This window comes from Mytilus californianus, unplaced genomic scaffold (assembly GCF_021869535.1).
Source record: "Mytilus californianus isolate M0D057914Y unplaced genomic scaffold, xbMytCali1.0.p SCAF_11, whole genome shotgun sequence".
In the NCBI taxonomy this organism is placed as follows: domain Eukaryota; kingdom Metazoa; phylum Mollusca; class Bivalvia; order Mytilida; family Mytilidae; genus Mytilus; species Mytilus californianus.
This window is the reverse complement of record NW_026262593.1, coordinates 19,963,832-19,975,483: the sequence shown is the minus strand read 5'-3', so window position 1 is coordinate 19,975,483 and position 11,652 is coordinate 19,963,832. Positions and strand designations below refer to the sequence as shown.

General features: G+C 31.4%; 1 protein-coding gene across 2 annotated transcripts in view; it reads left to right on the top strand.

Annotated features, from left to right (window-relative positions):
• The first annotated feature begins 48 nt into the window (after nucleotides 1-48).
• LOC127719696 (forkhead-associated domain-containing protein 1-like) overlaps nucleotides 49-11,652 on the top strand; it is a 50,918-nt gene continuing 39,314 nt past the window's right edge. The window contains exons 1-3 of one of the 2 annotated variants that reach the window (XM_052225929.1): nucleotides 49-403; nucleotides 1,688-1,894; nucleotides 2,383-2,424. In XM_052225929.1, coding sequence (XP_052081889.1) covers nucleotides 308-403; nucleotides 1,688-1,894; nucleotides 2,383-2,424 — 345 coding nt within the window. In that variant the 5' untranslated portion in view covers nucleotides 49-307. The remainder of the gene's footprint in view (nucleotides 404-1,687; nucleotides 1,895-2,382; nucleotides 2,425-11,652) is intronic. The other variant, XM_052225930.1, reaches the window with a different exon arrangement.

The following is an 11,652-nucleotide window of genomic DNA, read 5'->3' as shown; positions in this document are numbered from 1 at the left end:
TTTTGTATCCAGGTTCGAGGTTTCGGATGTTTGGTTGTTATGCACTAATGGGCATGCGCAACATCACTCGCGCCGACAAAAAACTTGTTTATTCTGCATGTAAAATAGAAAAACAATTGATTCTGACTTAATTTACTAATTCCACGTGGATAGTTTAATCTTATATTGACATAGTCTGCAAATAACTCTTCAAAACTGATTACTGAAGCAACATTTTCAGGCAACACGTGGGTAAACGGGCACCTGTTCGTAAATATTTGGTAACCGGAGCAGCAACCAAATGTAAACAACTTTCTAGAGTGTCAAGATGAAAGCATTTTTAAAGGGAAATGATGGTTCTGCATTTACCTTAGCCCCCAAAGTGACAACTGTTGGACGTGAAGGTTGTGATATCAACTTACAGGTATAGATTTATTGAATATTTTTATTAAAAAAAGTGTATGTACCCCGAAAAGCCAAAGTCTTGGGCCCTTTTCTCTGAAAAAAATCAACTATATATGGCTTAATATCATACAAGGTACTCAACTCACATGTTTGAGAAGTGACACTTGGTCTTAAAGTTTCGTTAAATTTCGATTCTGTGGTTGTTTATCCCACTGAAACATGTTATGTCCTAAATATACATTTTAAAGGAAGCAAGACAACTTGCCCCACTGCAAAAACGCCCCAGACACAACCTACTTTCCACCAACTTGCCCCACTCATATTTACCATCTCAAACCACCATTGAAAAGGAGTTACATGTAATTCCAGCTTAATTTAGGCCTGCCAACTCGTTCTACTTATGAAAAAGAGTAGAATCCTGATGAATTGAGGCCTACCAATTCGCCCCACTTCTGAAATGGAGTTTAATCTACACAATCGTCCATCTACAAAAGACTCATCAGAGATCTAATCAATAAAGTTAAAACGGTCAAATAAAGAAGGAAATTGAAGAGCATTGTGGGATTAAACTTCTTTTAAATAGTGGGCTGGTCAGCCTGAAATCATTGGGATTAAACTACATTTCATAAGTTGGGCAATTTAGTAGGGCTAAATTCAGCGGGATTTAAATCTTTTCCATGTGTTGAACGAGTTGGAATAGCCCCAAATTCAGCGGAATTTAATTCTTTTTTATAAGTGGGGTGAGTTGGCAAACCTTTATTCATCAGGATTAAACAACTTTTCAAAGTAGGGTGAGTTGGTAGGCATAAAATCATTGTGATTAAACTACATTTCATAAGTAGGGCTATTTGGTAGACCCAAATTCAGCGGGATACAACTCTTTTTCATAAGCGGGGAAGTTTGCAGGCTTAAATTCTGTAGGATAAAAAATGCACAAGACTCATTTATAGATATAGGAGAAAGCAACAAAATTACAACAAGTAAAAAATAAAATACTGAATTCAAAAAGGGGAAGTAAAAAAAAAATGACATAACCAAAGGTGACTATTAACCAACTGAACTACTAGAGAACAACTGTCATATAATCTGCTTGGTACAGGCAACAGATGCTAGATACATTTGTAATTTGAAATAAAGCAACTTTAAGAAGAATGTATATATACAAATATATAAGTTTGGCTCTTATGATAAATTTCTTGATCCTTCACTAATGCCTAGTGTTGTCATGTACAGAATATTTACCTGTGTATACTAACTTTTGTTTTCAAATGCTTTTTCATAATAAATTTCACTAATATTACAGACACAAGGTGTTGACCTTCAACATAGTGTTATTGAGTACAGTGAACAAGAAGATGGTTATGTGCTGCAAGATTTGAACACATCCCAAGGAACATATGTAAATGAATGCAGAGTTCAGAATGCTACTGTCAGATTGGCGCCTGGAGACCTAATAAAGTTTGGATATAATGGTGTACCATTCATATTAGAAATTGAAAATCCACCACCAGTAAGTGAACATTTCTGTTGTAATGATACAATTATATATGTCAACATTTTGCTCTTGCAATGATGCAGTTAGGATTAAGAATTATGGTAGTTGATCTGAGTATATGATTTCACAAAAAAAGAACAGCAATATATATTTTTGAAAGTTTAAAAAAAAATTTATATATAAAAAAAGAACTTAGAAATTCAGTAAAATATATATTTGTGGCATAATTGATTTTTAACAGATGTTCAATAACAAATATTTCAAATTAAATTTCATACATATACATTCTATGTATAACAAAAATTAAAATTAGAAGTTACCTTTTAAAACCAGTTGCCCAAAATCAGAAAGAAAAAGAGTAGTGGTAAATTTGTAGTTTATCCTCCCTTGATAAAACATTTATTTATTAACCATGTCAAAAAGATACACAGGCTCATGTTTCATTATCATAGCTGAATAATCACATGTCACTTCATTTGTTATTGTTATAATTCTCATTTAAGGAGCGACAGTTTTCACAAAGTCAGTTAAGATCATCCACTCAGGTAGAGTAACATTGTTTAAAATATTTCACTTTCAATAGACCTGAATGTTCTTTTCTCATGGTGATGGTTGTTTTTCCTTTCTGTCTTGTCTACAGTACATTAAGGCTTGCAGGCACTTTAAAACGGGTTTGATACCAAACATGTAAACAGTGACACAATGCAAAATTTACACCATACTCTTATTTGCTTGCTTTATCTTGTTTAGGCAAACATGTACAAAATGTTTATAGTGTATCTACATGTATATATATTCATATTCATTTTAAAAAAATCCTTTATTTTTGTTTTATGGTATAAGCTGGCTTTCACTAGTGCATCAAAGTTACACAAAAAATAAGGCTTAAACTTAATTAAAAGTCTTAAAATTAAATTAAATTGCAATTTTTATAATGAACATGTTGAAATGAAATTTACATACAGACTAATGGCAGTCACAGAACAAATAGTGCATCTTTGATTTTTGTAATAAAGAAACGTTTTAGAGAAACTTATATTTTTGTCAATTTTATATCATTGGTTTGTATATATTTCAATCTCATTTTACATCATTAGTGTCAGACATAGTTTTAGACAAACCTGTATTTTGAGTAGCTTCAGAATATGTATCTTGATTGTACTTTTTTGGAAAACAATAACAGATTAAATTCTATGGTTTCCACCTTCTTATTCAAACAATGCACTCTCAGTGAAAAGATTGATCAAATAGAGTCACTGTATTCCCTTGTTGTTTTGGTGTCCGTGTTTTTTGTGTTTTAATGAATTTACAAAACATATTTTCTTTTTTGGAATTTATATCAAATCATTTGTAATGTCAATTTATCAATTAACAAACACTTTCACTTTACATGTTAATTCATACCTAGGTGTGTATGTTTGGAATATCAAGTTAAAAATGAACATTATTGAAATACATCATGTAACTTTCACTCTACCATCCTCTCCACTCCCAAATGTGTTTACTTAAAAGCTTGTTTTCAAGTCTTCCATGTTGAATGTATTGAATACGTTGATATCATTCATAATAGATGACATAATCCCATTTGTATTTCATTGTTGCAGGAGGTTGCTAATTGAAAATATGTTGAACTAAATCAACGAAAAACTGTGTCAAAAAATAAGCAATGTCTTATTTTGTTTCTCCTGTTATGAAATTTAGAACAACATGTAAATTCCAACATTTAATAATAATGGTATAAGTATTACAGAATACAAAAACATAAGCAAGTCAAATGAATTGAGAGTTCAAATTCTCCTTAGATATCTTGAATATTACAGCAGATAACACACTTTAGTCAGCTCTTCCTATTCCTTTGTTTACTGTTTTCTCTCTTTTCTGTAGACAACTTCTTTCTATCAGTTAGCTAGATTACAACAGGTATGTCCACACAGTAATGCTTGGTATGACAGTAACAAAGGTATAACTACAGACATTAGGCCTTTTCAAATTAGGCCTCAGCAGCAAATATTTAGAAACTTGTGAAATTATGAGTGATAAAAATAGAGGTGAAATCTTGTAGTTTTTTATTGTCTGACTATGAAAGTTAAATATTCATCCACTAGCGCATGTCAGCTCTATGCTTTGGTCCATCTCTCTGATTATAAATGTGATGTTACACAAATAATCAATTTCCTAATCTGGGTTTTTTGTGGATTTCATTCTTATATAACAGGGAAATTCCATACATTCAATACATTTAGCTCTTTTACTATGTTTTTGACATTTTATACATTTGATTAACACACTAGATCTCTGCAAAGTGCATCCTTGAATTGACATAGTCGGGTCATTGCGCTGCTTGAAATTGTACAAGTATGTCTATTCTCTTAAGAACTTTATTCAACCTTACCTATAGAGTTATGTTAATTTTATCAATTATTAATACATTTAGCCACAGTTTAAAATAATCTTAATTAAGGTAATTAAAGTTCATCTCATTGCTCAGCATTCTGAAATAGTTTTTTTGCTCATCAAAAAGTGTGTATAATAATGTCATCTTAAACCAAATACTTTGACAGAATGATAACAATTAGATTTAAGCATATATTTATTAGGGAATAAAAAAATAAAAATTCTTGGTTTTGACTAACTATTGAACTATTTGAAAATACTTGTCTACCTGTAATGCTATGAGACTTACAGTTTAATAAGAAATGAAAATTATAGGGTATCATAACCATGATAGCATGAAACATGTTCTATTGGTGAGTTTTTTATCATAAATTAGTTAAGTTATAATATATGTGCATTACTTGGACTGCTGTTTTAGAATTTAACGATAGAATTACAAAAAAATGTAACTGTCTAAAATTAAGGATTAGTACAGAAAAAATTTCTGTAGATTTTAGCCTTGTTAATGTCTTACCAAGCCTGCAACCATAGATGTATCTATGCTGCAACTAAGCTGTCATTTACATGTTATAATGTAGTATGTCATGTAGGTCAGTTATTGCATGAACAGAGACACAATTATCATATTTTTAAACCTGTTAAAAATAGTTTATGTTTTTTTTTTGTACATACGTGTACTGTTAAACATTTGTTAAAGTAGAAAAATTCATGTAGAATGCATTTGAATTAATGTCGTGGAGGGGATTATTCCACAAAAAAAAGCATAAGATGATATATTCACACCACACTACTCTATAAATAATCTCCATAAATATATCACTGCATTGCTGTTAGGGATTTAAGCTCACAAAATTTGGACTTCAGAAATACATTGTACATATGATATTGTATGTTCATAACTTCATACACTAGTTCTTTGTGGATTTTGCATGTTAGAAATATTGAGGAACTTTGGGTCGTATCTCTCTCTTATATTTTTTCTAAGTATTTACCCAGTATAAAGTGTTTTCCTGGTTTTTTTCTCACATTAAAGACCTCAGGTCTGTGCATTGTTTTCATGAACATTTACAAATGTGGATTACAATCAAAAGTGAAACGTTTTGAGGTTTTTGTTTTCTGTTCCTGTGGGAAATTTCATATATTGAATGTTACCAGGATATTTTCTAGGTACTGCCTATGTACATAGCGTTTCTCAAAAAGCAATTTGAAATTTTTATGCCCCACCTATGGGAATTATGTTTTTCGGTCTGTGCGTCCATTCGTTTGTCCGTCTGTCCCGCTTCAGGTTAAATATTTTGGTTTAATAATGTTTTTGGTCAAGGTAGTTTTTTGATGAAGTTGAAGTCCAATCAACTTGAAACTTAGTACATATGTTCCCTATGATATTATCTTTCTACCTTCAATGCCAAATTAGAGTTTTGACCCCAATTTCACGGTCCGCTGAACATAGAAAATGATAGTGCAAGTGGGGCATCCGTGTACTTTGGACACATTCTTGTTATGTCTTAATTGCAAATTGCTCTGTATATACTTCAATCGTACAAAGGTTATGATGTTTTTGTCCATCCTGCTCAATGTCCGTGTGTCTGCCACATTTCCTCACAATGCATTATAAAGTAAGAACAAAGTATTTACCAACTCTGACATAAAAGTCTTGGTAGGTTGATATCTCTTGCCAATTTGACTCATAATATTTAAGTTAGCATTGTAATATAAAATTAAAATATGGTTTAGCTTGTTACTCTAGCTTGTACATAGCATGGGTCATATACATATCGCATGGCCACAAATGTTTCTCCTGAAAATGGCTGAAACTTCACAATTACTTGCCATGATAGTGACAATACAAATCCAAACAAGAGACTGGTTAACCTGTATATCTGTTAATCAATTTGTCCGAAAAAAAAAGGTTTTCTGTTTCAAATATTAATTTAAATTGAACTCAAAAAAGTAATGGCATGTAAGAAAATGTATAGAATATTGTCAATTAACAACTTAAAAGATAGACTTGTTTCCTTGTCTTGGGTTCAAAGGAACATGATTTAATTACAAACTATTTTTCTGTCAATAGGATAAGAGCCGTTATTATAAAGTTATTGTGCATTTAAAATGCATTTAGCAAATACAAAATCTCTTATAGTTAACCTCAGACTGAAATAATGCATAATAGAAAAATCGTTGTCAATCTTACATTTATTATAAGTATTATATTTGCAGAGGATATTGTTATGAAAACTGTAACATACTTGCACAATTAGTTTCACTTTATACCATGATACAATGCCTTGTTTAAAAAAAAATTGTTATGCATACCAAATTTTTTACACCTATGTTGTGTCAGTGTTTTATTTTTTTTTCTTAAAATCATTTATGTGGTCTACTTCAAGACTTTGTTCCTGCTGACAAAAGTTCATCTCAAACTTAGCTGCTGTTCCTACAAACAGAACCTTCAAATATTAAAGGGAAACAAATTGTGCAAGTCCCAATAGGTCACAGTTTTCAAAACAATATCCTCTGCTAAGATAGTGCTTATGATGTAAGATTGACAAGAATTCTTTAAAAGCATTATATTGCATTGATTTAATTCCCATTTGTCAACCATGATTGCAGTCATATTCCTGTAACAATCATTATAAGTTACATAAATATTTAAAAATGAATGAGTCCTTCTATTGTAAAATCTGTTTAAAATCATATCTGTTGACCCCAACGTTCATATAAAGTAGCCATTGGCTATAAAGTTACATCCATATGTAAACTCAATGGAAAAAGGCGGTCAAACATTTTATAATTTAGTAATAAAATTTACAGATTGTTCTTATGTTGTGCTGTTACACCACTGTCCCATGTTAGGGGGAGGGTTAAGCACCCTCTATAATGATTAATTCATGTAGCCAAATTCTGCATGTACCTGTTTTATTAGTCAGGAGACTGTAACTAAGTAGATGCTGTTGGTTACCGTCTGTCATATTTGTTTTTATTTAATATTGATTTGTATATAAATCAAGATGTTGGTTTTCTCATTTGAATTGTTTAATATTTTGTCATGACAGGGCCTGGATAGTTGTCTCATAGGCAATCATACCACATCTCCTTATCTCTTATTAAGAATGAGATGGTGCTCTTCCCTTTCCACACTTGAAATTGATTTTGATGTGAATAAGAAATAAAATAGCACTGCTTCTATGAAGCATAATTTAATATGGTAGAGAACTAGACAATTTGAACTGTTTTAGGGTAGGATTGAAATTTTATATTGATAGATTGATATCAAACTTGGAGAGGAACTTCAGAGGAATCTCAACCTTAATAACATTCAAAAATTTAATAAATTATTATATATAGCAAAAGGTTAGCTTTAACTTTGCCTTTAAAACTTTCATTTTGATCAGTGATACAAGTTTTAATTTTTTGTTTGTGTGAAAAGTGCAGACTCTAGTTGAATTCTTATTTTAAAAGATTCAAATAAATCATTTATAACTTGGGTTGTCTCCCTTTTTATTTAAAGTACTTGTGATTGTTATTGGTCCGAGTACACAGTTATTTCGTAGTGCATTTCTTTTAGACAATAAATGAAAATTAAAAAAATCCCACCTGCGCTTTCTCAATAATATTTTTACAGTGTGTTGTACTACTTTTGGGACAAATTATATCAAAATTATAGAAAACTTCATCGGCTCTAACTCAAAATATGGACAATTCTATGTTAAGGGGGTCTTGAAATCTTTTGACAGCTTCCGAAGTGCTAATTTTTAACCTTTTTCAGCTGGACCAAATCACTTTTTTACTTTACAATTCATGACCCAAATTTTTTTACAGTGTAATTTCATCCCCCTACTTGCTATTTGAGGCATAAAACATGAAGGAATACATTTGGAAGGGGTACTAAAAAAATTGGCAAGCAACACACTGTCCACACTAGGGACTTTATTCGTGGACAACGAAAATCAAAGGACGATAACTGTGTACTCGGACCTAATAGGATAGAAAAATTTGACCAATCTTAATAAAACTTGGTATGACTGAAGCTTAATAAATTATGAGACTGCTGACAAAGTTTCATGGCAATAGGATATATATTATAGACAATATGATAAATTCTATATTCAACTTCACATGTTAAATTTTGACGTTTAAATTGAAAAATTTCAACTATCAACATTTGGGGCTTTAAAAATCAAAATATTGCAAAAAATTACATTTTAAAGGCCTTAATATATGACATATTATGTATTTAAAGCAATAGAATACTCATTTGATTTATCAGACTTATCACAATTATTTAAAAGTCAAATTTATATGAGCCTGTGCCAAAAAATGGAGGTTTTCCAATGAAGGGGGGCCTTACATGAAGATGTATTATTTTCCAGCAATTTTAAATTTGTGGAGTTTTTTGGTTATAAATAATCCTTAAATATGTATTAAATGTACTTTAAATGGAAAGAAAAATTACAAATAGCATACCATATTAGTATAAAAGGGTCTTAAGCCAAGTAAGACTGAAAATAATTTAGGGTCAATTTAGGCCGTAGCACATATTTACATTTAAAAATGCATACTGAAGCTATAGGAAATAAAAATTTGTGTCTTTTTTATAATTTCTATACTCAGGTTACATGATACAATAAATCTGAGCATAAAAGGACTCTTGCATTCAACTTTTTTTGCAGACAGTATGGTCTGATACAAAGATTTTTCACTTTTTAGTGAAAAACTTGCATGCAATTTTAGCCTCAGCAGGCTTATATTTGAATCACTTGCTATTTAACATAAGAAAAGAAAGATACTTTGTGAAATGAAACAGGTACAAAAGACATTGTGAAGTGCTTTTAATACAAATTTAGTGAAATCTTTATTATGGACTTCAACTTTTATGTACCTAGGTCCTCACATTTAACTTGATCCAAACAGGCCGTTACACGAGGGTCATTTATACAACACATTTTGCACATATTGTCTGAGATAATCTTATTTTCTGTAGATTCAGAGTTCACAAATGAGTAATACAACTGGGTTAAAGCATAGAAACACAAATATTGACACAGGAAAACCTGTCACATAGAAAGTCAGAATGCCACTTATGCATCAAAATTGAAAAAGCTTTGAAATGCTTATTTTGACCATATAATGCCAAAATGGGTAATTTTTGCAGAATTTCTATCAAATAAAAGTTTAAATCCTTTAGTTTCATGCTATCTGACAAATTGACACCATTAAATCATTCAGGGAAGTTGCCAAAGTACAGATTCTATATTTACTGATTTCGCCTCTTAGGTCCGAGTACACAGTTATTTCGTAGTGCATTTCTTTTAGACAATAAATGAAAATTAAAAAAATCCCACCTGCGCTTTCTCAATAATATTTTTACAGTGTGTTGTACTACTTTTGGGACAAATTATATCAAAATTATAGAAAACTTCATCGGCTCTAACTCAAAATATGGACAATTCTATGTTAAGGGGGTCTTGAAATCTTTTGACAGCTTCCGAAGTGCTAATTTTTAACCTTTTTCAGCTGGACCAAATCACTACTTTACTTTACAATTCATGACCCAAATTTTTTTACAGTGTAATTTCATCCCCCTACTTGCTATTTGAGGCATAAAACATGAAGGAATACATTTGGAAGGGGTACTAAAAAAATTGGCAAGCAACACACTGTCCACACTAGGGACTTTATTCGTGGACAACGAAAATCAAAGGACGATAACTGTGTACTCGGACCTAATATTGTGTGATGAACTGATTAAACAGAAAATTACAAACCCTGCAGTAGTTGTTAGGTGGTTATATTTACTTGTTCAAACTACCGGCACAACATTGAAGATATATTGTAAATAAATAAAGAATGAAACTTTTGAAGTATGGTGTATTGAACATATGCGTTACCATTTATTTCTTTTCATCATTTAAATCTTTAAAAAAGCATTGAAATATATTACATGGTTATAAATTTTCATTCAACCAATTGACTTATATAAAGACATCTTTGAAAAAAAGATTTAGAATTCTGGTATTCACATTAGAAAATCTATGAATAAGTGATGAGTAAAAAAATGACAAATTTTTAGCTAATACGGAGACCTGGTATAAATGCAAATGAGACAACTATCCACAAGTGTTCAAATCAAGTGGATATAAGCAATTATAGGCCACTGTATGGCCTTCAACAATGAGAAAAACCCATACTGTATAGTTGTCTATAATTGGCCCCAACTCGAAAATTGTGAAACAATTCAAACAAGAAAACTAATGGCTTAATTTATACAAAACAATATTCTAGTCTTCAATGTATGTCAGTGAAAATATTCTATCCAAGAAAATCTGGTTTCTTATACATTTTGGAAAGATATGAATGAAATAATTTTAAGTTCTTTTATTTTTTCAATATATTTGTTCATGTTTACATGGTTTTTGTCGAGCCTGCGACTTTTGTCGCAGAAAGCTCGACATAGGGATAGTGATCCGGCGGCGGCGTTAGCTAACTTCTTAAAAGCTTTATATTTTAGAAAGTGGAAGACCTGGTTGCTTCATACTTTGTATATGGATGCCTCATGTTACGAAGTTTCCGTCAGTCACATGTCCAATGTCCTTGACCTCATTTTCATGGTTCAGTGACTACTTGAAAAAAAGTTAACATTTTTTGTAATGTTAAATTCTCTCTTATTATAAGTAGTAGGATAACTATATTTGGTATGTGCGTACCTTGCAAGGTCCTCATGCCTGTCAGACAGTTTTCACTTCACCTCGACCTCATATCATGGATCAGTGAACAAGGTTAAGTTTTGTTGGTCAAGTCCATATCTCAGATACTATAAGCAATAGGTCTAGTATATTTGGTGTATGGAAGGACTGTAAGGTGTACATGTCCAACTGGCAGGTGTCATCTGACCTTGACCTCATTTTCATGGTTCAGTGGTTATAGTTAAGTTTTTGTGTTTTTGTCTGTTTTTCTTATACTGTATGCAATAGGTCTACTATATTTGGTGTATGGAATGATTGTAAGGTGTACATGTCTAGCTGCGAGGTGTCATCTGACCTTGACCTCGTTTTCATGGTTCAGTGGTCAAAGTTAAGTTTTTGAGTTATGGTCTTTTTTTCTAATACTATATGCCATAGGTCAACTATATTTGGTGTATGGAAATATTTTATGATCTATATGTCAGTTACACAGGTTTTATATGACCTTGACCTCATTTTCACGGTTCATTGCTCAGTGTTAAGTTTTTGTGTTTTGGTCTGTTTTTCTTAAACTATAAGCAATAGGTCAACTATATTTGTTATATGGAAGAATTGTTAACTGTACATGTCTGCCTGGCATGGTTCATCTGACCTTGACCTCATTTTCATGGTTCATTGGTCAATGTTTAGTTTTCTTGG